Source organism: Aythya marila, assembly GCF_965140915.1.
Source record: "Aythya marila genome assembly, chromosome: 9".
Lineage (NCBI taxonomy): Eukaryota > Metazoa > Chordata > Aves > Anseriformes > Anatidae > Aythya > Aythya marila.
Genome location: NC_139050.1, coordinates 16292560 through 16318077, shown reverse-complemented (window position 1 = coordinate 16318077; position 25518 = coordinate 16292560). Strand labels below are relative to the sequence as shown.

Below are 25518 nucleotides of genomic sequence, written 5' to 3'. Positions count from 1 at the left end.
ATATGGCGGGAGGTCGGAGCCCAGGGCAGCAGAGCCATGGTGCAGGGCTCACGAGGTGCCCAGCACCCCCCACCGAAGCCCCTTCTCCCTCCAAGCCCTGCTAAGACAGCACGTGAGGAGGCCACGACGAGCGCTGGCTGGGCTAGAACAGCAGAAGGGACCTGGCACACGATGAGTAAAATGACTTTGCATTTATTTGGCTAAACACAGAAGCCAAAAAAACAACCCCAGAACAAGTAAGACACAGGGGCTGTGCACACAGGCCATACAGACAAAGCAGCACAGTGAACACGGATCGGGAAGAGCCAGCCCGAGGTGACAGCACAAGGCCAGGGATGGGCAGGGGATGGCAGAACGTGGGTGCTGAGGGCAGAGCTCGCTGCTGGGCACCACCAGACCAGCGCCCTGCTCATCTCCCAGTGCCCCCCAGCACTGCCTCTGGCCGGTGCAACCCTGGGGAAGAGAAGAAGAGTCAGAGAGCCAAAGCTCCCGACTCCCACTCTTTCATTTCTTTCATCCATTTCAGGGAAAAAAGTTCTCTTTCCCATCAAGGGGGGATGGGGAAAAAAAGTGACTCAAAGCTTTTTGTGGGTGGCTGCGTTCAGAGTGAAACTGCTCAGCTGGGAGACACAGCGGTGAGCAGCTGGGAGACCGTGGGGCTTGACAGACTGCTGGCAACGGAGCGTGACAGGACTTTCTAGGCACCACCAGCAGCGTTGGGCCCCGAAATCTCCTGGTTTTGACAAGCAGCAACAGGCAGGCAAGCAGCAAAATACAGGACTCGGTCCAATGTTGGACAGCCAAGGCCAGCTCCTTACCTGCGGCAGGTAGGACACCCAGCAGGGAGCCCTCGTGAGCACCCTGAGGGCAGGGATCAAGACGCAGGGTTTGTCCCAAAGGCACCGCTCCTGCCAGGTGTATTCAGTGCTCCAGCACCTGCCTCGGGTTACAATAAAGTCCTGACCCTCTAAAATGTCTTGGTAGGACAGGGCAGCGCTGGAAACGGGGCCAGTCCAGCGATACAGGAGAAAACAAACAAAACTAAAAAGAAAAAATAAATTAAAAAAATAAAAGACTACATTGGGATTCGAGTGTCCTTTTTAATTTAAGTGCAAGGAGGAAGCAGGGATTATCGGTTACAAGAAACAGCTCTGATACTCCAAGCTACACGTAAAACCACGTCTGGCTTCTTCCCAAGCGCCCCGGGGTTGTGCAGAGGCACCAAGAAACACGCAGGGGTCTCCACAGAACAAGCCACCATCCAAAACACACCACTGCTACCCAAAATGACAGAACACCGTTGCATAAGTTGTGTTTAAAACAGCAGGAGGGCTCTGAAGCAGCCTGGCCTTTGCGATCCGCCTGGGGAAAGCGACTCGACACCCCCAGGGAGGGAAGGGAGAAGGAGGGAGGGGGGGAAGATAGGGAGAGAGACCGCGGGTGGTACAAAATCAGTGCTCCACCATGGTGAATAAGCCAGGTGAGGGAAGGCTGCCTCGTACCAAGGGACCCTTTTTGCTCTCACAGCTTAAAGCCAAGAGCAGCCAGCCACGCTGTGCACACCCCTGCTGAGAGAGGTCTGAGCGGTGGCTGAGGAATCCCCCAAATTCCCTTTCTCACACAGGCTCTGGTCTCAGCAGAAGCCCAGAGCAAAGAGGTTTCTCTCCTCCGAGACTCTGCCAAGCCCTCCGGGCAGCACGACGGGGGAGCAGCAGGGTGAAAGCCAGCAAGCAGCAGCAGCCCGGGATGCTTCACCTCCCTGCTGCTCCCCAGTGGGATGGGAAACTTCCCCCGGAGAGCTGCGGGCCACAAAGCTCGGTGCTTCCTACACACACACAGCAGCAGGCAGCACTAGGACCTTTCAAACGAGCAGAGCACACGTTTAAAATCTTGAAAAGCTGCAGCACTCTCCGAGGAATAAATGGGCAGGATCTGTGCATTTGTTGCACAGGATCGGTACACGGGACCGCCACCTTCACCGGGTGGTAAACGTGTCCCCCATCTGCCCAGCTGCACTTAACAGCAGGCAGCAAACCGGCTGCACGAATTCTTGTTTTGTCCTGATAGCAGCAACTTGACCAGTGTAAAGGACCGCGCCAGTCCTTGGAGCACAGCAACGGGAACACAGAGGCACAGAGCACGGTGCTGAGGGGCCACGGGGACGGACACACACTGAGGACACACCAGAGACCGGGACGAGGAACTTCTCAAAGGAGCACACACGTTATTTCCCACCCGGGCGCTCACACACCCGAGGAAACGCACGGACAGAAAGTGCCCTGAAGCAAGGATTCATTCTCTTCTCTCCATCAGCAACCGGAGGGCTCAATTTTAGCTCGGGATTTAGCAGTCCCGTTAAGATCAGCTGGGAAAGGCCTCTCCCCCGCAGCCAATTTGTGCAGATTTGGAGCTGCAAATGCTGCACACCTGCAGGGTGTGCGGCTACGGTGCCGCCACTCCTTCCAGGGCAGCAGAGATGTCCCTGTGTCCTAGCAGCTTCTCTAAAAAACTGCTCCCTGCGTGCTGTCGAGGTCGCCCTGGTGTCTTTCATTTGGCAGCAGCACGGATACTGCCTGGGGCTGGGAGGGATAAGAGAGGGGAGCTGAAAGGAGGAAGGGGCAGGTGGGTCTTACCACTCTCTGCCTCGCCTGGAGAGCCTTAACAGGGGCAAAGAAACCAGAACAAGAGCCACACTCGAGTGCCATCCTTTGTGTTTTAAAAGAGCAGTTTCTGCAGATATAAAAACCACCTTTCCCCTGGAGACCGCTAGGACGTAAACAATAAAAGGGGGATTTGAGGAGAAGGGAGAGGAGGTTTGAATGTGCTTCCAGGCAGCAGCCCTCGCCAGGAGCAGCGGGTGCCTCCCAGGCCCTGCGCTCCCCGTCAGCCCTGTTCCTATGGCTCTCTTGCTCAGGTAGAGTTCCCCAGTGGGTCTGGACCTAGGATTCGGCGATCAGCGGGCTGCGGCAAATCCCGGCTGGCAGCTTAATCCTCTTCATCCTCGCTGATGTCGTAGGTGACTGCAGACTCGTTCCTGGAGCGGTTTCCCGGCGAGGAAGGAGGAGTCTTGGTCGAAAAGGGCCAGCGGAAGGAGGGCGACGGGGAGCGGTCGTGCGTGGGGCTGCTGCTGGGGCTCTGCTTGGGGCTGATGGCCTGCAGCATCCGGCCCTTGCCCTCCTTCAGCATGTGTTTCTGGGGTGGAAGCAGGAGGGACGTTAGCAAGAGCGGTGGAAATGGGCACTGCTCACAGCCCGTGCGGTGTTTTGAGCTGTTGTGCCTCAATTCCTCACACGATATAAGAGCAGAAACCCAACACAGTGCTATAGAGCCTTCAGACACTGCCTCTGCTTTCACCATTACCCATTTTCAAGCACCTCTATCATGAGGTGCCTGTGACATTTGGCCAGCACCACGGGACAGCCAGGCAAAAAAGTCATTTCAGACCCATCCCGTCCCATGCCAGTGACAAAATGACTGCCAGTCTCTTTGCTCTGTGGCCTGCAGGACACAAGCTGGAGTTCGCAGACCAGCTTCTGGGGAGCGGGGACCTTTTGTGCTACAGCCAGAACTAGCTTAATTCAGCGAGCAACAGTGAGGGCTCTCTTTAAACAGCCTGCCCAAGGCCTGTCTGGAGACTGGCAGCACATCCAGCACTGCAACAAACCTGAGGCTTTGTTCTGCAGTATGGGCTGCACCGTCCCTGTGTCAGCTGCCAAGCTCTCCCAGATCCCCTTTCCCCTTCTCCCCGGGCAGCTCCTTACCAAGGCGCCTTCTGGGCCAAACATCTCCAGGAAATTGCCAATGAACTCCCGGGACTTCTCTTCCCACTTCTGAATGAGATCAATACTCTTCTCCTCCACTTTCTGGACAAATTCCTTTGACTTCTCCTCCACGTCCTTCACCCTCTTTTTCACCTTATCCACACGCTCCTGGAGGTGGTATTTCTTTTCCTGTTGAGTAAACGACGGATGAGAACGCAGCTCACCAGATCTAAGTGGCGACCACCTCTGCTCTGTGTTATTACACTGAACTGCTGCTTGAGGCTCAGCATCTCCACCAGTTTTGTGGCACTTTGCCCTCACTTCAGCGATGCTTCTTCCCTAGACTAAGTGGCAGACACTCAGTGGGGCTGCGAGATGCTTTGTGGCAGGCCCTGGCACAGTCCACAAAGCAAGACTAAACCCAGAGATAAGGGCTATCTAAGAGCAGTGCATGGAAGAGGGAAATATTTATAAAATATACAGATTAGATTTGAGTGACCTGCTGTAGGTCTCCTTGCATATCGAGGCAGCACAAGAGTTTTTGCTGGGTGTTCGTAAACAGGGACAGTTGGATGCCAAGGAGAGGCCAAGCAGCCGTTACCTCTCCCGTTTCATTTTGCATTTGATTGTATTAAAAAGGCACAGTGTCTGAGCGATAAGAAAAATGTTTACTACAAAAGAAAAGCCTCCTGCCATGTATTCTACTTGTGTGCTAAGAGACACTCAGTAGAGGATCAGAGCACGTCCTTCTCCCCTAACTCCTGCAGCTCCAGAGAGGGAATAGCACAGAGAGAACAGGATCAGATTTTATCCTAACAAATGCCTCTACCTTAGGGAAGTGGCTGAGGGAAGAGGAGAGAGGTGAGGCGCTGCAGCCGCTGCCAGGAACAACCAACACTTCACTCAACTTGACAAAACACACATTTTGGCACATGCCCCGGCCTCCAGCTCTCTCAACTGGTGAAATGTCACCAAGTAATTTCTGATAACAGAGCAGTATTAGCAAAACCCCAGCTCCTCTGGACAGGCCCACTCTTCACAGTGAGAGTTTCAGCAGAGAAAGAAATCTAATTTCTGCTACAAGGACACCAGTTTGGTGTAACTGTTTAGCTCTGCAGACTTGCTGCTCACGGGCATACAGCAGGAGCGTGCTAGTGCTATGCAAGGCACAGCTTCACACAGCTTACAGAACCACAGAATGGTTTGGGGTGGAGGAGACCTTACAGATCCCCTAGTTCTAACCCCCCTGAAGGGCAGGGACACCTCCCACTAGATGAGGTTGCTCAAAACTCCATCCAACCTGGCCTTGAACACTTCCATGAATGAGGCATTCACAGCTTCTCTGAGCAAGAAGTTGTGGCCAGACACACTTCAACTCACATTTATGAAGCTGACGTTGAGCTCTTTAGCCGTGTAGCCCCGTTGCAGGTTCCGTCTGGCATAAACATCGTAGTCCCGCACGATGCGGGTGATGATATCTGACGTTGAGATCCCCTCAGTCCTCTGAGTTGGCGCAAACATGCCTAAAGTTGGGGAACAGGATTCGGGACAGCTGTAGCAAGACATGTGGTAAAAAGCTGCTGCCACCTCTAACAGTAAATAACTTCTCCTGTGAACACTCCTAACTGGCCTCACACCATTGTCTCTGCCCTGGAATGCACAATACCTGGCTCCTCCTTTCTGGGAGCATGGGGAGGAACTAAGAAAGACCTAAGCATGTCAGAAACAATTTCTTACTCAAATATAAATATATCTTCTAATGAAAAACTCCAACTCTTCACTTTACCTGGTTTTGAACTACTGACTACAACCCACTGCATTGAGAATAGCGTGGTGGCAAGGACAGAAGAAGGGGTCCCACAATTTAGTGGGTGGAAACATAAGCCCTGATGGCTGGGGTTTGATAGCTTAAAATAAACTGTACCCCACAGTGAGTTTCACAGCAATCAGCTAGAGGATCCACACTGCGAAGTCTGTAAGATTCTCCACTCGTGAGAATCTATAAAACAAGCCGTTATATTTTTCCAAAAGGTGGCTGTGAATTCAATCACAGTAACAAGGTTGTACATAAAAATTCATGCAAGGCAATCCTTGACATGGCGCATGGAACAGTCTTGGCCTTAGAACTAGTGCCCAAAGCTGTACTTCTTCCTGCCCTCAGGGCCACTCTGCAGGGCACAACCCTGATACACAGGAGCACAAGAAAAACTACAACAGAGAATCTGACCCAGACTCACCTGCTTCTTTTATGTGCTTATATACATCATCGCTGCCAGCAGAAGAGTAGGGGATGTCATCATGTGCAACGAAGTCGATCTGAAAATTAAGAATAATATGAGAATCAACATTTTATTCTGAGCATCTGTCACTGAGAGTAACTTTTTGCTCAACACCTCCACTCAGAGGCATGGCCGAGAACTGCACGAGTTTCCCCTTGAAAAACCAACAAAGAGCAGTCACAAATTCTCACTGGCAATTGCAGATCAAACTTGTTAGCACACAACAAAAAGGAAGGGTTGGGACTAAGGACACAGCTGCTTTAAGCCCCAGAGAGAAACAGCTTGTTAACGGCCACAGGGGGAAACTAAGCACACTCCCCAGATGCTGTTTCACTTCCCAAAGCAGTTCAACAGATGTCAGAGGCTCTTTTTGTTCATCTTACCTACCGATAAAAGACTCACAATACAGCTTGCCTGGTCTCCTGCTGCGGGGAAGCTGATGTAGATTTAATCTGGCCCTGCTGAAAGCAGAGGGCTGGACCACACGACCTCCAGAAATCCCTTCCACCCAATGTTATGCTCTCCCTTTTTCATGTTTCACACCAATCTGTAACCAGCATCAGCTTCTCCCGGAACACAGAAAACCCTTTTGCCCTCTCGGGCTCCTTTACCTTGTCGCTATCTGCCAGCTCAGCACACACTTCTAATCTTCCAAGAAGCCCCACCTGGTTCCCATAACCCAGCTCATTCTATATTTAAGGATCTTCAACAGAAAGGGGTTGATCAGGCAGAGGTCACCCCCACGGATGAATTCTTGCTGTAAATAGCAAGCACAGACAGCAGCTAATCAAAATTCAAAGCAGATCAGATGCCACATATTACCCTGTGCTCTGCCAGGAATTCAGGGGTGAGCGTCCATGGTGCATTTCTCACCACTTCGTCCACATAGCGACAGTGCTGCACAGCATCGTACCGCTCGTTTTCATTCATCACCGTGAAGCCCTTGAAGTTATGGGTCAGCTCGTCACTGCAGACTGAAGAAACAGGCAGAGAGAAGAGTGGGATGATGTACTTACCCTCATACTTCACAGCAAAAGGACCCTGCATACACCCCTGCCAAGCCAGACAATTCCAGCTGCTGACAGGCTGGCGCTTCCAAACCTAACTCTTTGAGCCAAAAAGCACTAGAACCAGGGAGTGGTGACAGGGCACTAAACTCTTGAGCCATTCTAGGCAGGCTGAGCAAGGGGAATTGTCCATTTGCTTGGGGGATTTCTGCACAAGCTGGAGACCCACACCCTTCGTCCTCAAGGTCCCTAAAGATTGCAATACTCTCCAAGAAAATCAGCCAATACAGAAGACAACTCTCCTGTATGAAATGGCACCTGGCAGAAACCTGCTTATGACCTTCTGGATGTCTTAGCTCTGGAAACTGGAGCCCATATGAAAAACAAAACCAAACAAAAAAACATCAAAAAAAACACCTCCCAAACTTCTAATTTCATAAATAACATACCATAGTCCACCTCTCGGAAAACTAAAATGAAGAGTGAGTTCACAGCAAATTAAGTTCATTTAATTATGTTCTATGAAAAAGTAAATGAACTACTCTTCACAATCTACACTGAGGAGGAAGCAGTTTCACTTGGTTATCAGACTCAAAAGTAAACAAGGGATTACCAATCTCAGGGTATTGGATGTATTTATGTTCCAAACAAACGGATGATAAAGTGTGGGTGAGATTGATCCCAGCTTGGACTTAACATTCACTTGGGCTGTGGCCTCATCTCCCTCAGTTCCTGGTGCAAGGGGAGCAGCTCACTGCCCTCTACAGCTCACCAGTCTCCCAGATGCAGAGACCAAGATTACACATCTTGCTACACCAGCATGTTAATAGTGTTACCTGAAGGTATTTTCCTGCCTGATGTACATTTATGTACATGGCTTGTCTTTCTGCCTGCAGAAACTTTCTGAGTTTAGAGCGTTTTGAAAGTCTGATTAACTCTATCAGCTTCCTCTCTCCCCTTCCAGACACTACTGGAGCACACAAAAAATACAGAAGTACCACTGTGAAACTGCTCTCAGCAGTGAAACAAAACGCAAAGGCATTATTAATGGTTTGTCACAGAATCAGTTTCACTTTGCTGCAGCAAGTTAATGACAGTTGAGAAAACTAGTGAGGGATATTCCCAGCTCCTGACACCTCAGCATTATTACGCAGCCTGATTAGAGGTCAGCTCCTGATAGACAGCATCCACAGCCTGACGTGTCTCCAGTGTCACATATCAGAAACGTGGGTGAAGGTACAGGCACAGAGGCACTGCGTGGACAGAGGCCAGCGTGTTGCAGCAGCCAGAGGAAAGGGTTTCTTCTTTCGTGTTATATTTTTGAAGGAGACCTGGCTGAAACACCTCTGCTGGATCCCCTCAGGCAGTGAGCAGGGTATTCCTGGTTTTATCTCAAGGTTTTGAATCTAATGAACAAAATGGGATTTTTTTATTGGAGAAAAGGGGCCTTACTGACTTCCACGTGGCCACTCGTGTGCCCAAGGAACCACTGTTATCTCCGTGCTGCTGGCTTGGGGTTAGCCAGAAGCCATTCCCAGCAGAGAGCTGGAGCAGGAGGGTGCCTTGCAGGGCAATGCAAGTGACACAAAGCTCAACCAGCCATGGGGGGACTGTTAACTGAGAGGCAGATGCTCAGCTGCCGCCAGTATATTTTCATACTCAATGGTATCTGTCAGAAACAGAGGGGCCAAATTTGAACAGGCTGACGAGGAATCTTTTCCCTGTGTTCTTTTGGTACAGGATTTCTTTCTGCAGATGTCTTTATGGCACTAAGGCCATAAGGACAAAAACCCTGTTATGCCAATCTGTATGCACAACAGCGGAGGTTAACTGCGCTCCCCTGACAGCCAAAGTCAACAAGATCACTCCTTACCTCCCACAATGAGGTATGTGTTTGGGAAGAGGTTTTTTGCTTGCATCAAGGCCCGGGCGTGTCCAGAGTGAAACAAGTCAAATATTCCATCGGCGTAAACTCTGACAGGGCGATCCACTGTGCCAGAGAGACAGACAGACAGACATTTGTGAAGATGCCCTCCTGGAGAAGTAGCTGCTGCTCATGCATGCATATGGGGACCTTCAGAAACTCAGGGGGAAGTTGCAGGAAACTGGCAGAATACAGAGCCATAGCCAGGAAACATTTGTGAAAAGAAATGGCTGGCTCTTTTCCTTTGCACATGGAAACAAACACAGCAGAGAACAGAGCTGAAACTGAACCATATTCAAAAACAGACTCAAAACCTACCACATGTCTACCATGAAGGGACACTATGGGGAAAGCAAACTCTGAATATCTCCCTCCTACAGAAATCTAAATGTAGCATTCATTTTTGCAAAGCAAGGAGATACCAGAGGGGAATTGGCCAAAACATTTCACAGGTGCCCAATTCGCCCTGCCGTACAGGATGGCATCCAAGGCCTTCTCAAAATCCTCCTCTCTGCAGCCCACTGCCACAGCTATCACATCTGCTTGAGGGACCAGACTGTTCTGATTCCCCACCAGCATCATTGGTTCCCTAACATCTAACAAAGTGTGTGTCTGTATCTGAAAACCCAGTTGGGCTACTCAGAGTAATGCAAACACAATCCTGCTGAACTGCTGGCATGCACTGAAATCACAGATTAATAAGGAAGAACAAAGGCCATCAGCCCATCTCTGCCGGGGTAAATCGTAGCTCTTCCCTGAGCTCAGCACAAAGATAAGCTGAGATAGAGGAGTCCTGCCACGTAGCAGCAGGAGACTCCTTGACTTCTGGTCCCCTGGGACCACACGGGGCTTGGGCTCTCTTGTTGCTGGTGACAGAAAGCCACATAGACTGGCTCAGAGGCACACCAAAGCTGCAGCGAGGAAGGGGCAGAGAGAAGACCCATGAGGAGAGCTGAAACCTCACAGCTCCGAGAAGGGCTCTGACTGCACCTAGTGACACAACATGGGAGAGGAAGGCTTGATGCAAAGGGAAGGATGTTAAGTTCAAGCTAAGCAGAGGAGTCAGCTTGAGGATGGCCTCCTCTAGTCATTCGTCAGCAAACCTGCCTCTGTCTGAAGGTGCCAGGAGGCTCTGGAGGGCCAAGGATCTGGAGGCCTAAGACTGTGCGAGCTTTCTGTATGCCAGAAGAGGGCTGGCCCTGGCACGCCTTTGTCACAGCGCAATTATGTTCTGGGAATTGGCTGGGACATCTCTATCTTTCCCTCTGTACCTGCAGCAGCCACAGTTGCTGAGCACAGGCATAAACAACAACAAGGAAGCATGCAGTGTATTTTAGTCTTAGCAGGCAGGAGAGCCACCGATGTTGAAATCAGAGACCTTTGTGCAGGTTCTGGAGACTTTCAGCTGGGAGAATAACGCGGGCTGTGAAAAGCGCTGAATTTCCAGAAACTCCTGCAGGAAATCACTGCCAGATCTCATTCCATGCTGGCTTCTCTCTCAACATCGGCAGCAGTCAGGTAATCAGAAGTGAAGCATTTTTATTGTCTCAGGGTCTCCAGAATGGAGAGGCCAAGCAAGGCAGTACGGTCTGCACACAGCTTGGCCTTCAGGAGGAGCCAGTCCTGCCTCTGCCTCCCCGTTGGACTTGCAAAGAGCACAGTTCCTCCGTTTGTTTTATGAAATAAAAGGGCATGTTCCTGCTGTGGGGATAGCCTATTTTGATTAATGACACTGACTTTAATTCAAATCCAGGCTAGAATGGGATACTCTGGACAAAGACATATGTTGGTTTTACTTAGCATTTCAAATTCCGAAAGAGATGACTTTTAAAGTGCCTAACTTTAAGCTGCTTCAGACAAAGTAGTACAGAAAAATGTTCAGCTCTGATAGTACTCTTTAGCTGTCAGTGGCACAGGAAGAGCTAAAATATGAATATTTATTTACTTCAGAGAGTCTTACTGACAAAGGTACAACACCTCACACAGAGAGCCTCCAATTTCAGTTGGACTGGCAGACCTAATTTCACACAGGGAGAGCTATCTAACCACCAAAGCATGAATAAAGTCATGGGCTGCAAACCTGGTTTGACACAGAAGGTTGGATCAGAGTCAGATACCAAGAATCAAACCTCTTCCCCAAACCCAACGTTTATACAAACCCCGTCCAGTCTGGTTCTTACTTACAAGGGGTCCCTCTCATTGCTTCTTCATAGGTCACTCTGATGTATGGCTTGCTGTAGTCGATCTCCACTTCATCTGAAAACGGAGCTGGTTCCTTCAGTCCCTAAAAAGCCAGAGGTGGTCAGCTGTGAGGATGCAAAGGCGAGCGCGCTGTGTAGCAGCAGCAAGGCACCTGCAGTGCTCTTGTCGTGGAGTGACTTGCTGTGTCTGCATGATTCAGGCACGTGTACTGAAAGACTAATTAGCGTTAAACCTCAAAACAGCCCTGCAGGGCGATTAGCCTGAATTTGACAGGGGGAGCTTCAGCAAACCTCATTGTCACGGCTGTGACTTTGCCCACCCAGGCAAGACAATCGCTTTGCTGGACTTGCGTGCCTGTGCCATGATGTGCAAATTCTAACAGCTCCTCAGTTTGAATACACAGATGAGCAAAAGAGCAATACCAGCAGCAGCACAAATCCCCAAGGAACGTGTGCATCATCTCCCTTTTCTGAGACGTGCAACAAGAGACTGACCTCGATCTGTGGCAGAACGTATCCTAGTGCTGCAGGAAAACCTCTCTAATCTACTAACCTGATCACAGCAGTTACATTTCATCAGCAGCTGAAGTCCCCGTATCCTTTCTGGCCTCCTCTGAGCGGGAACAAAACATCTGACCTTGCCATAATGGAACAAACAGCTCAACTTCCTTCTCGCAGGAAGGTGTGAGGCAGCAATGCCTTCTCTTTCCTGAGCCAGAAGGCTAGGAAACGAGCCTGCAGATCATTACAATAATACCTTCAAGCTGCAGAAAGCTAATCAGCAGTTTCCTCTCTGGCTTCCTGTCCCATTGCAGCGTCCTGCCACAGTACCTAGCACCGCTGCAAACAGAAGGACCACTGCTAGTACTGCTAATGTCATCCCTGATTACAGTGCTCCAAGTGAGGTGCAGAGAAAAAGCAACCCACTGACCACTACACTGAAGCAAACTGATGCTCTTTTAACAGGAGCATTTTCTGAGGCTCTGGTACCCATGTTTCACACATCACCTCCTCTGGTGGGACCTTATTGTTAGGTAAGGCCTGTCTCTCTTTCCTTTCCTCACGGCCATTATATTTGGGACTTGTGAATAAAACCAGACTCCTTGCAGCTTGGTTGCCATGTATGTGACGCAAAGCTAGGAATAACAGCATAAAAAATTACCGAAATTATCAGATAATCACAGAGAAATGCTCTCAAAAGCTCCTGCCCATCTCACCCTTCCTCTGCAGCACCTACAAAGGTCGGGACACAACCAGATGTGCACAATACAACAGGCTGGGTATTACCTGTTTCATGTTGTTCATATAGAGATGCTTTATTTCTAACACAGGACAGACACCAAACTGAAGAACAAGTGATTTCCATGGAATAACCCCTATGCTTCTCTTTCCTCACTGAAATATGTGGAATTTTCAAGAGATGGATCTTTATGGAAGTCGAGGATATTAAGGCCTTGTGGAATTAAGTCATGCAACAGCTCAATCCTTCACTTCCAATGCTGTTAACATCTGTCAAATGTCTTGGGACAGCACTGAAATACTCCTTCAGAGCAAAACGTTATCCAAGAAGAAAGCCGTGACACATCACCAAATTTTACTAAGGACTATGACCCCAGCGTGATGTGGCAGGGACGGTAGTTGCTTCTCAGAGATAAGGAAGGAGCAACCAGCAAACACGTGATGCACAGGAGAGATCGAGGAAAAGGAGCAGAGAGGAGCTGTAGAAAGCCCATCACCACAATATCGCGGCAAGGACAAGGTAAAATCAGCTCTTCACAGTGACGTTAGCTGAGACAGATGGACACATGACCTTTAGAAGAGACTCCAAGTTTGATCTAGGAGGAAAAATACTTTCCATATTTTCTTTTTTAAACATTCCTGAAGTACCAGCAACATAAATGCAGCATCCTGCCACACAAGGAGAACCAAAAAGTCATCTTCCCTGTGTTTCAGCAGCGGTCTTCTGCGGGTGCTAACAAACTTCAAGCCCACCAATAGGTCCCCTGCCTTGACGCAGACCTTCTGCTAGGTACACGAGTTATTTTGTACTTGTTTGGTGCATTTCTCCCTCCTGCTGGGTCACTGAGAAAAGCCACCTGTGTGAAGAGCAAGCTGCCTTTTGTAGCACGTGGGTATCTATACACATGCCTCTTTGGGTGCAGATTAAATGATACAAAGAGGCTGGACAGACCACAAAAGCAGCTTAGCAACGCTCGCCTCAGATCTAATTTAAGCCCATGTTGTAAGCATGTTATTAGTATGGGCAAAGGAAGATTTCAGACTGGCTCTACAAGAAGGATAGCTACAGTCATTTGTCTTTCCTCCCCCTTGTTTTCTGTCTCCACAGAAACCCCATAACATTTATCTTCCTGCTGCTAAGACTTCAGTGCCTAATCTCCAGGCACCTACAGCCCCTATCTCTGCTTACTTACGAATGAGCGCCGGGACATTTTTGGAGGGACTCCATCCAGCTCCGTCGCCCCGTTGGGGCCAGATCCATCTTTTCTTCTCTTGCGGGAATTCAGCCGGGAGGAGGTCGGCGGCTCCATCTCGCCAAGCGCGTCCAGTAGGAACTAGGACAAAATGAAGGAGGAGAAAAAAATAAATAATAATAATAAAAAAGGGACGGGAGGGAGAGATATTTCTCAGCTCTTCCAAAGCAAAGAAAAAAAAAAATCAGTCAGCAGCAGGCACAGCGCACAGAAGGTCAGTGCAAAGACACAGCCACCTAACAAGGGGCTTAGCCAGTTGTATTTGGCATCAGCTGCCAAGGCTTGACAAACAGTGCCTGGTGGGAATACGGAATCACTGAGTGCAACCCGGGGCTCTGCTGCAGAGAGAGGAGCATGCAGCAGTCAGCTGGCTGGAGAGAAACTCACCCAGGAGTTGCAGTGCAAGTTATAAATCATCTAGAACAAGGCTAATTCTGCTGGTTTAGCATCTGAAAGGCAAGCTAAGGATTAAGGCATGCCCAGTCCGCATCCAGCCCTCCCCCAGCTCTCATTTGGGTGACACCGAACGCAAACCCTTCTGCCCCTCAGTGCTGCAGCCCCCCTTTGAGACCCCGGGGCCCTGCACAATCCCAATGCAAGGATGAAGTTGGTTTAAGCAGAAGGACAAGGGGAGGGGAAGGAGCAAAGGGGTGCAACCCACGGTCATAACTTCACTAAGGAGACGGCTCGCTGTTTGCTTTGCTGTTTGCGTAAGACCAAGCCGGGGCTCAGTGGGGACAGCTCACCTTGGGAGGGCTGCCACCGTCCTCCCCGCTCGTCCCCTGTCCCCACTGCAGCCGTGACTCAGCTGGCGGCGAGGCAGCTGCTGCCACCACGTTTGGGCACACATTTCTGGCACTTCATGTACCAGGTTGTGATTCTGAACGGGCAGAGGGACGAGCAGCTCGGGACGCAAATCGTGACAGCTCTCTGGTCGTGAGCTACCCTGGCGTGTGAACTGGGGTTACCGTTCGCTGCTACCTTCCCAAAGGGCCCTGCAGCGTTAGGAAGTACTCCAAGCAGCTGAAGCAAAGCTAGGGATTTATAAAACGCGTGGCAGCCAACACTCCTCTTTCAGCTGCTGAGATAGAGAGAGGTGCTGCATTTGCAGAGGCTGTACGGAAAGAGCAGCAGCCAAGGCTTGTCCCTCCTGCTCACCTGAACTGCGCAGCTCCCAGCGCAGCGTTTTGGAGCCGCGAGCAGCGCGAGCCCTCCCTCCACCCAGGAATGATGATTATGTGCATGCCTCTACACCCTTCTAATAAGAGCCAGGTGGAATGTAAAGCTTCTCCCCACCCTTTGCAGAGGATGAGCTGGAACACGTTAGGCGGGGCAGTGTGAGGGAAGGGGACAGGGCAGTGCCCCTCTGCGTGGGGTAAAGCCCTGCTCCTCGGCTGCCAGCAAGCCTGGGCTCTGCAAAAGGGAGCTGTGAAGGAGCAGATTTAGGGATTGGGTTTATCTGACTCCATGTTAAAGAATGTCCCCAGATAAGGAGGCAAATGCAGTTTAATAACTCTCCCCACCAAGCATCAACCTTACAAGCAGGCGTAGGGCCAAGCGCAGCCGGTGCGGTGTTACCTGCAGACACGCACCCCAGGCTGCTCTGTTAGACCTAACGTGAGGCACTACGACCAGGAAAAGAGAATTTTTAGCAGCACAATTCTGTCTCTGGTGGGAGCAACCTTAATGTTTACGGAAAGAGTGGGGGAAAACAGCTGTAGGTTCTCCTGACTACCTGACTGGTGGATGGCACACAAGCGCTCTCCCTGCCCTGATGTTTCAGGCTAGACCGTGCTGAAGGAGCCTCTGCAGAGTCTGGAGAGCTCGGCTGGGCACCTCAGGAGTGACGCAGCTCTGTTAATTACTCAAATTAATGCAGAACTTAAGCAGTAATTTTACCTCTTCGGGGCTCTAAAACCTTCACCCCGTGGCTAGCGCGTTTCCGGGAGCTCCTCCCAGCACCGAAGTTATTAATGAAAATAACTGGGAACAAGTTGTTTTGGAAAACAAGCCATACCTCACTGCGATAAAGCTACTGCTCTTAGAACATTTTTTTTTTTTTTTTTGACCCAAAGGACTAAAATAGCACCCTAAACAATTGCTTCCTAACAATGGGATGCAGCATCTGTAGCTGAGCTGAACACATGAGCACACATCTTTGCTTCCCCAAACGAGTAAAACACTGCCTGTTCTAAAATGAATTACACTTGCAGCAGATGGGGAGCAGGGAAGGAAAGATAGCTCTGAAAGCTTATTCTGAAAACCTCCAAGACAAAGAAATGGCATAACCAGAAGGAACGGCCCTGTTGTAAAACATTACCACTGTTCCACTTTGCCTAAAGCATCAACCTCCTGCAGGACCGAGCCTGTGCCTGACATGAGAAAACGTTCTCTAGGAGCAAAGCTAAGGAGTGCCCTATCAGGGCAGGCCCATGGGGCAGATCCCAGCCTCTGTGCCACTTCACAGAACATTTGGGGCTTTGCTTCTGTAACTCATCTCTTTGGCTTGCACCCCGTATCAAGGAAGCGCCTTCCATCACCTGCCTGCTGGGTTCTGCAAGGAGCAGCCGACTACAAAGCTCAGGGCGTTTCCCACAGGAACGCAGCCACGTCTCAGAGGGGAGAAAGGACAGGCACACGGAAAATTAATTTTTTTTCCCCTTAGTGCAAGTTAACTCATCATCATCTGAGCTGGAATTTCACCACAGCACCTGTGGCATACGGACAAGGTCCCGGAATAGGTGCAGCAAATCCTGTTGCTTACCAAAGCCTTACCCCAGGGGCTGCTCCTTCCCGGGCAGCACCGAGGTTTAGTTTAGCCCCGAGTGTCAGCATTTGTGGTGTCGCAGGACTCTGACACCACAGCAGCAGACCAGATATTCCTGCATCCCGAGCCCATTGATGGAACGGGGACCTGGCTCATCTGCATTCTTCGCGTCTCGAGACTCGAGGGATTTCTCGGAGAGCGTTATGATTTGCAAACCTACGTGCAGCAGCCGGATTTCTCCTGCTGCGTCCTCCTTGCAGATTCCCACACCGAGGCAAAACAAAACCTGCTACTTAAACTCAAAACACGTACGAAACGAGAGGTGGCTGCCACAATCCCGTAAGCACTCCAGCCCCGAGCTGTTGCATTTACCAGCAGAGACGAAGGTCAGCAGGAGGCCGGCACACCGGCACACCGAGCCCCCGGCCCCAGGCTCCGCAGCCTCCTCGCACGCTCCCGTCGCCCGCTGGACTCGGAAGGCGTTGTTAGCACGGTCAGATGTGACTGTCATGTGCCGCTCTGCCTACAAGACGATCCCACTGCACAGAAGCAAGCTATTTCTCTTCTGCTGACTCATCCGCAGGCAAATACTACCAAACTTTGCACTCTGGCAGCTGTCCGCGGGGAAGAATTGCCCTGACACAGGGAAGGCACGGAGCGAGAGCCTCAGGGAAGAGGAAGAGGTCCTGTCACCGCCAATAATTCCCCTGCCAGGCTGCAAAGCACCCGACCTGCCCTGCATGCCTCAGCCACAGGGAGCACAGCCTCTGTATTGTGCTCTCCATCCCTGATTTATGATTAATCTCACCGGTATGCCTCTCTGTAGGGATCCGCTGTAGACAGGACGGCTCAGAAGTTAATGACAAGGCTCGTCACACGCCCCTCTAGATACTGACGAAAGGCTGTTTACAAGGTGGGGGTTAACCTGTACGTAATTACTGGGAGAGATCAGGATCCCTCTTAGTGTTTAAAAACCTTGCCCAATCTCCATGCCAGCCTCGTTCACAGCCCAGCCTTGCTTGATGCCCCCAGACCGAGGGCACCGGCACAAAAATTGGGTGGAAATGGCCCAGACTGTGGCTGTCCCTGCACTCAGTGCCAAGCCCCCAAGCCCAAGGTTCAGCAGGGTCTGGCACACCCAGAGCTCTGGGGTCAGGGGAAGGATGCTGGGCACCCCCCAAGTCCCTGTAGTATAAAAAAAAATAAAGGATTTGCTGGCGGGACCTTTTTGGTGAATTTGCAGCCCCACTGGGCACACCGTAACCCGGAGCATCCCGGCACACACCAAGGTCTCAGCTGCGGTCTGCAGGAGCAGATTTCTGCAGAATATCGCAGATTTGGGGCTTGCTCAGGGGCTGCAACATACAGGGATGGGCAGCCGATCTGCCTGACCTTTGGGCTGAAAACCGTGTTTTAGGGTCTGCCAGCAGCACCTACTGGGAGCCGGGTGCCAGCCTCCCCCAGGAGGGCTGCCCATCACCACCAAGCCCCCCAGAGCCCCCCTGGGGTCACACCGAGCCCACCCCAACCCCTTTCCGTGCGCTCAGGACCCCCCAACCCACCCATATCACCGACCCTGCGGTTATCCCCGGTTAACCACCGCGCAGCCGTTCCCAACGCGTCTCAGCACCCAACCCCGCAGCCACCCCTCCCGGTGTCCCCCCCGTGTCCCCACACACCTTCAGCCGGTGCCGGAGCCCCGGAGCCGCCCGGTGCCGGTGCCGGTGCCGGTCCCGCCCCGCTGCCGCCAACGGGGCGCGGGCGGAGCCGCCGCGCACAGCCCGGGCCGCAGGAAGGGACCGGCGGCGCTCCGGGAAACCACAGCCCGAAGCCGCGTTCCGGGCCCCGCCGCCTTCCCTGCGAGCCCCGGCAGGTTATCAGGGGGGTGCTGAGCCCCACAGCTGCCGGCAGGACCCCCGGTGCTCGCCCTGACGGCTGGCAAGAAGCAGGATGGTCACAAACTGGGGGGTTTGTGTCAAGTCTTTGTGAAGCGGGGGTTAAAAACCGCCCAAACCAGAACACGTGCAAGGCAAAAAAGCATGATTTGATCACCGTGACTTGATAAAAACGTCTAAACAAGTCTGAAGGTATATATAATCTCTCTGTGTTTTTATTTTTTTCCACTGTTTTCCAAAGCTTGTGGACTCTCAGGCTCACACACTGAGTGGTGCCATTACATCTTGGCAGCTCATTTAACATGCCACAGACACAAAGACAGCAGGGAAGTCACCATCTATTTCCCATCAGAGGTAAATTAGATGAAGCTGCTTTCAAACAAACCTGTTACAGAAATAGGAATGAGCTAGTTCTGCAATTTTAGACAGAAGAGTGATTCTAGAAGATGAACCATAATTTTTGACTTCTCTGGTAAGAGCTGCACAGGCAGCGTGTTCTGCTCTAACAGTTGGTGAGGGTGGGATTCAGGATTCACAATGCTAAACTTCAGTGCTACAAAAGCCATTCATGCAGTTGAAATTGTTCAGCTATACTTCTTCCTTAGCACAGAGAACAGGCATCAGCATAGAGCAACTCCTCCTGTCTTCCAATGGGCATTTAAGATGCATTTCAGTAGCACCCATCTCCCAGGAACCAACCTCATCCTCTAATTTTGGGGGAGATAAGAGATTTTGGCTCTCCCTTTCTGATTTACAGCAGCCTTTTCTATCGTTCCTTTAAAGGCTTGACTTTTATCAATTTTGCTCTCCAAACATCCAACCGTGTATCCTGAAACAGTTACAGAAAGGCAAAGATTGAGAAAGCACTGCAATATCTATTGAACTGGGCACTGAGCAATGGTTATTCAACACTTCCACAGGTGCCAAATTGCACCAAACCAATGAGGGCTTACAGCTGGGTGTTTGGGCACTTAGTGGGGTGTGCAGGCTACTGTTTTGAACCATTATCCTAAATACCTTGTCTTCCTGTCAATTGATATCATTTTCATGTGACACTTAGCTGGGATTGACAGCGTAATTCTTACAGAAGTCTTAGTAACAAGTCTGGATAGTCAGAATTAGAGATCAGCTTTATTTATTAACTTACAAAGAATCTTCAGAAAATGCTTATCTGAGAAGCACTGATGAGCAATCAAGGCCAGTGCATTTCGCAGAGTGGAGAAAAAGAACCAGTGTTGGAAATGGCAAAGGTAAACACACAGGAGAGAAACAGTAAATACACAGATTTATTATATTTCTTAGAAATATTCCGTTCACTTATGAAAATTAATAAAGTAAAAATAACAGAACTCTTTTACAACACAAGTTCAGTTTGCCGTAGAAACAATGGCTATTGGCAGTATACTGTTTAGGACAAAACCAGTACACTACATAAAAACAAAAGGATGATTTAAATAAGGAGATGATAATAATGTGCTTAAAGCTATGTCGATATCCACAAGGGAGGAGGGATGTTGTAGTGTAACAGGTGTAGGATGTGCTTTGTAGAGCTGTATTGTGTTAGGTATTAAAGGAAGTGTATGGTGCTTTTGTGTGTGTTAGCAAAAATACTCTAAAGTATTCCTCCCCACCTTTGTCCTTTTGTGCAATCTTTACCATCTTCAATAGTAGAAGCAGCCAAATGCAGCTACCACACAAAAGAGGCTGTCCTGAGGAAAACAGAAAGGCTCTGCATTAGTAAAGGCAACTCTTTGCTAGCGTAACTGAAAAAGCTAACCTGAGGGAAGGCTTGGACCAGAGCACTAAAAATAGTTAGAGCCTTATGCTGTAAAGTCCTTCAGATTTTTGTCGTTTTAGTCACTTATTTACTTCAGGTGTGGTGTAACCCAGGCCAGTGAGTCTGAATGCCAAAAGTGCCTCAGTTTTCTCCAGCTGCACACCCAAAGGTGTGTAGGTGTCGTTTCTCTGTGTACCTAGAAGTGTCCCAGTCATGTCAGAACTGACTAGTTTGACCCTTGTCCCGCCTTCGCCTCTCCAGGGCCCATAGACAAATTCACCTCTGGGCTCCACTCACAGGGCGTTCTTAGAGCACCCCTACTGTTTCAGGATCCACAGGCACTGTGGGAACGGGTCCCAGTGATTTCTCAACTGCAGCTCAGTGAAGATAAGATGACGACCCAGAAACAATGTAAAGCATGGAAAATTTCTGCTGCAGTGACCAAACCCAAATCCAGGTGAATGTCCTCACCAAAGAGCAATCAGTGCTCCTGCCTGTTATCTGTAGCTCACAAAAAGGACATTCTCCTTCCTGAAAGCCCCGTAGGCTGATGCCTTTGACAGCAGAGAGCCTGAAGCCCTTCATAGAGAATTAAACCTGGGAAATGCTCCGTGGAGTCAGGACAGTAAAGAAGGAGGTTTTAAAATAAAATACTGGCTTTTGCTCAGTCCTGAATTCCAGCGGTACTTCTGGATAGCAGCTCGGCAAAGCATGTAAAAAAAAGAGAAAAACAACTTCATCTCTTGTGCTTCCTCTCCCTACCTGTAAAATGGTGCAACTTAAATGACTTGTGTACTCAATAAACAAGTTTTACTGTGTTGGGTATTATGTCTATTTCATAAATTTGTGAATGAGACTATAAATCACGCTTTTGATTTGGCTTTGGTTCCTTCCAAAGGCAACAGCAGCTCCTTTTGCCTGCTTCACATTTTAAAGTTAGTCTGCCTGTCATAAAAGTAGTAGCTTTACATTTCCTATGGTAAAACAGTCAATACTTACATTAACAAAAACATCATGAGCATAGCTGTCAGTGTCAGCATCCCAGAAACACCGCGCAGCCATACTAGAAAAAGGAGAAAGCACAGCCATTACCTGCAAAGTTAGGTGTAAGGATCTAAGTGATCACACTTTCCCTGAAAAAGCAAGCTAAGCTTCCTTTAAGGATAAAGGAAACTGGACGTGTTCCCCCAAATCCCGAGCATTGCTGAATTCCACCACATGCTATAAACCTCTTTGTATGTTGATCAAGATGCATCTTGAAACTCCTCAACTATCAATTCTGCCAGCTGCACTGTGCAGCAGGGCTTGCAGCCTCCTTGCTTTCGTGCTTAAGAACCTTCTGACTTCTGCTGTATGCATATCAGTGGCTAATTTAGCTGATTTGTTCTCATCCTTCACCTCCCGTGCCCTCCTGATGCATACTACCCGTTTATTTATAGGGAGCTATCGTATTCCTTGGCAGCCTTCACATTACTAGAACCAAGCTGAACTCTTACGGCCCTTTCATATCTACACTGCCTGTTCCCTGAGAATTCTGGCAGACTTTTTCTGCATCTGCTTTACTTTGAAGACAAGCAACTAGACTGTCAGAGGATATTCTGGATGAGACCTCAGCGCTGCCTTGTTTAATGTCACTGACACTCTTTTCTCTCCTGCAAATGCCCAGCTCACTACCTTCCCCACGCAGTCTCAACTGACAGGATTCCTATTTGCTTCACTGATCTTCTGCTGCAATACCAAGCACAATAATAACGTGAAGCCTTGTGTATAAGGCACATAAACCTTGTGGGCTGTTCCTTTTTGTCTTCTCCTTACCCAGCAGTAACAGAAAGCTACAGCCCACCACAGCAGCAGAGAGGAATTCTTTTGTCTGACTGCAGGCATTGGGAGCTAGATTTCCAAGTGCTCAGCACCCCCAGCCTGGGCTAGATTCCCATAACAGTATTGCAGGAGGATTATAGGAATTTGAACTACTGAAAAATACTTATTTGGGGGGATTAAATGCAAATGAAGTACTTATGGAAATCAGGCTTTAGGCACAAGTGAGTTACCATGGCTCTTGTGCTCCAGCAGGGCCCTGAGAATAGACTGGATGTATGCTTCAGTTCATCGTGAGTACAATATAAAATCTTTTCTGCAACACACCTCACAAATGCTTTTCAGCATTTCAGCCTGTTAATACCCATCACACAGCCAATTATCATCAGTCAACTGACTAGTAATTCAATCAGCCACAGTCCAAGCCTGCACTTGCTGCTTAAGAGGAAAGAAAATGCTTTACATTTTAGTACAGGCAGAAATATCTTAGAATCTGGAAAAGTTGGAAGGAGCTCCCGAAGGAGAATGGAAAAAGATTAAACAAAAATCATAGAAATACAATTAGAAAATGCAAAACTTACTTCACTCCTTCTCCTCTCTGCTCTCCGATCACAACCTGCACCACCATTTTGTACCTGTCAAATCCCTCCTCTGGGAAAAGAAAAACAAAAGAAAGCAAGAGCAATTTCAAACTCTGTATTTGTTTAAGATATGAGCCCAGAACAGGACACACTGAGAGCAAGATTTCTAGTTACAAAGCAGTGTCCTGTACAAATTAAAAGTACATGCAATAGGCAGAGCAGACCAACTGTCTCATCACTTCACTCTCCTAGATATGGACTACCACAGCCTCATTTTACTCAAAGGATGAGCAGGGTATTTGGTATCTATCAAAAGATGCATCTAAATCATAAGATATCCCCAAACAGCCCTCTTCTATGTAAGCATTCCAGTTCTACAGCGTTCAAGAACTGAACACATGGTGAGAATGTAAATAAGGCTGCTGGTAGGGCAAAAGCCAATTTAATAAAATTGGTTTATTTTAAAGCTGTTCTGATGCAAAGGTATTTTAGAGATTTTTCTGCCACGTAGTTGTTTCCTTTGCTTCTGAGCTGAGATAAAAGGTCACAAAAAAAGCTTAGGCAGGTCTAAGTTTGTGTCTGCAAAAATATGATTGTTTCACAACAGTAAAGGGATACCTTTGGGGCAGAGGTCAGATCCAATCAGGCCATGACAAGATTCCAGAATTCAAACCAGAACAACCATGTTTTAAATAAAATATTAATCCTAATGCCTTTATCTTCAATAGAGCAACATAAAGGAAGGCTCTAGTGCCTGTTTCCGCTGAAAGATTGAACGTTACATGCTGGGCCTGGTAACACCCACTGTGTCAATGCTTATCGGAGATGTCAGCCAATACAACGGCCACACTGGGCCAGTCTTGCTTCAGGCTACTGCGAGTGTGCTTACAGATTGCTGAAGTCAAGCCCTGTGCATATTAGCTTGGCATCAACATGTGCTGGGACGACAGCTGCTGCTGCTTTTAAAGCAGATGTGTAACTCTGGGGGAAGCATAAACCCACGGCTCCTGCTGAGGGTGATGGCATTTCGGCACAGCCACTGCTCGTCAGCCCAGCAGATGGAGCACCAGCCTGTCCCAAGGAAAAGAGGGAAAAGAAGTGACCACACCAACTCACACCTACCTACTTTTTCCAGCTCTGAGCACAGGAAACACCTGCTGGATCTTGCACTCAAAAACGTTGGAGGGTATCTTGTGCAGCAGCACCACCACGCTTCCAGTGCTGTATTCACATCCCTCCCTGACCGACAGTGCTCCCAACTCACCCTTCACTGCTCCCACCTGGTCTTGTTCCCATCTCAGGGACACAAAAAATGAAACAAAACAAAAAACAGGAGGAACACTTGCTTGTTGAAGCAAGAGGCAATCGTTCCTCCTCCTCTCTAATGAAGCTTCTTTCCCCTACAGCCCTGCAAGGCTGACATCCCACACCAACCAGCCCATATAAAAACAAAGCTGCTTGCTTGAATTAGGTTTCTGTTTCCACAGGTGAGGCACATATTTATGCAGATAACAACAGCAGACTTCAGTCATTTGACAGTGAAGGAACAGGCTTTAAGAATAAAGGAGGAAAGAGGGGATTTATGAAAGGAAGAGGACACATTTTAAAGTTAGAGAAGTTAAGTTTAAAGTGAGAAAAGAAGCAGCTTTCCCCGCACGCCTCCTTACCTTTCAGCCTATCTTTTATTATCTCTGATAACGACTTTGTGAGCTGAGGCACTTCTTCTGGGACGTACTGAGCATCGGCCAGCTTCTCCTTCAGTATCGCGTGGATGCATTCCTTCACCGTGGACGACTTAAACCTACCAGGGGAAAAAAAAGCAGCAAGAAAAGGCTCAGGATATTTATGTTATGTACAGAAACACACACACACCACAGACAAGCTCAGCTTTCCCATTAAAAAGTACAACAAAGCGAAGAACTGCAGAGAAAAGAGCTTAGCTCGAAGGGAATTATCTCCTAAACCTACTAAAAATAAAAACACGGCCAGGGGGCAGCCCCGGCCCTCTCTCACCGCGGCCGCAGGCCGGGCCGCAGCCCGTGGGCATCCCCGGAGCCCTCTGGGCCCAGCTCGCCCATGGCCGGCCTCGGTTACCATGGCAACCGCGGGCACTTCCGCCTCGCTACTTCCGCGTTGCCGCCTTCCGCGTTGCTGACGTCACGGCGCCACGCCCCGTTTTCGCGCCAAGCGCAGCACGTGGCGCGCGGGGGCTGTGGGGTCCCTGCCCGCACCCATGGGTGCTGCTGAGCCCTCCCCGGGGTGCGCCTATAGCCCCCAGCCCACCCTCAGGGCTCGGGGATGGAGCTGCTGCACGGTGCAGCCGGGTCCCTGCTCGCTGCCCTGGGTGCCATGCGCCCTCCTGCGCTGCCCTGCTGTGGGGTTTGCACCCTGGGGTCCTAAAAATAATAATAATAAAAAAACCATTTTGTAATTCCACACCATTATCACAGAGCTGTGCTGCTCCCCCTGCCCGCTCCCCGTCCCGCGCTGTTGGTAACGGCTCGCGGCTGGTGCCTCGCTGAGGAGCTGACATCCTGCTTCCTCTGCCGCTTATCTCGCTGCGGCAATCTCTCCGATTGCGTTTCCTACGTACGGCTGGGTGACACCGTTGAGAACTCGGCGCCTGGGCTAGAATAGAAACGGCACCAAAAGCGCAGCTGGCTGCGGGGTGGAGCGCGGCGCGGGGCTGGGGGAGCAGGAAACCACCCCCGGCTGCCAAACGGGCGCAGGCTGGCCACCCCGCGGGCACGGGCTGCTCTCCCAGAGCCCCTTCCTGCGGCGGCTGTGAGCTCTGACACAGCCAGGCTCACACCAGCTCCTGCCCCGAGCCTCCCCTGACCACATGCGGGTTGCTGAGACCGAAGGTGCAGCAGTTGCTGATGCCCATGGGCTCAGTGCTTCAGCAGCATCACTCTCTGAGATGATCCAGCAGAGCCCTGGGCACGGGAGCACCTTGGTCAGCAGCTCAGGAGCTTTTCCCATCCCCATACCAGGGCCATGCAGGTTTCTGCTGTCT

The 25518-nt window shown here is 49.9% G+C and overlaps 2 protein-coding genes across 3 annotated transcripts; both read right to left on the bottom strand.

Moving 5' to 3' along the window:
- Positions 1–176: 176 nt before the first annotated feature.
- On the bottom strand, positions 177–18230 carry PCYT1A (phosphate cytidylyltransferase 1A, choline). Of its 2 annotated transcripts, none has more exons than XM_082767005.1 (9): positions 18111–18230; positions 13605–13745; positions 11156–11255; positions 8921–9037; positions 6863–7014; positions 5999–6077; positions 5142–5284; positions 3762–3950; positions 177–3192 (listed from the first exon to the last, which is right to left on the bottom strand). In XM_082767005.1, exons 2-9 carry the CDS (start codon positions 13719–13721, stop codon positions 2986–2988), a joined length of 1104 nt encoding a protein of 367 aa, XP_082623131.1. In that variant the 5' UTR covers positions 13722–13745; positions 18111–18230; the 3' UTR covers positions 177–2985. The 2 variants fall into 2 exon arrangements, with proteins under 2 accessions (XP_082623131.1, XP_082623130.1); XM_082767004.1 differs by lacking the exon at positions 18111–18230 and adding an exon at positions 14052–14177.
- A 1241-nt stretch (positions 18231–19471) lies between these two features.
- DYNLT2B (dynein light chain Tctex-type 2B) lies at positions 19472–24591 on the bottom strand. The gene is made up of 5 exons (XM_082767006.1): positions 24516–24591; positions 24170–24303; positions 22503–22572; positions 21103–21166; positions 19472–20035 (listed from the first exon to the last, which is right to left on the bottom strand). Exons 1-5 carry the CDS (start codon positions 24578–24580, stop codon positions 19988–19990), a joined length of 381 nt encoding a protein of 126 aa, XP_082623132.1. The 5' UTR covers positions 24581–24591; the 3' UTR covers positions 19472–19987.
- Positions 24592–25518: the final 927 nt, after the last annotated feature.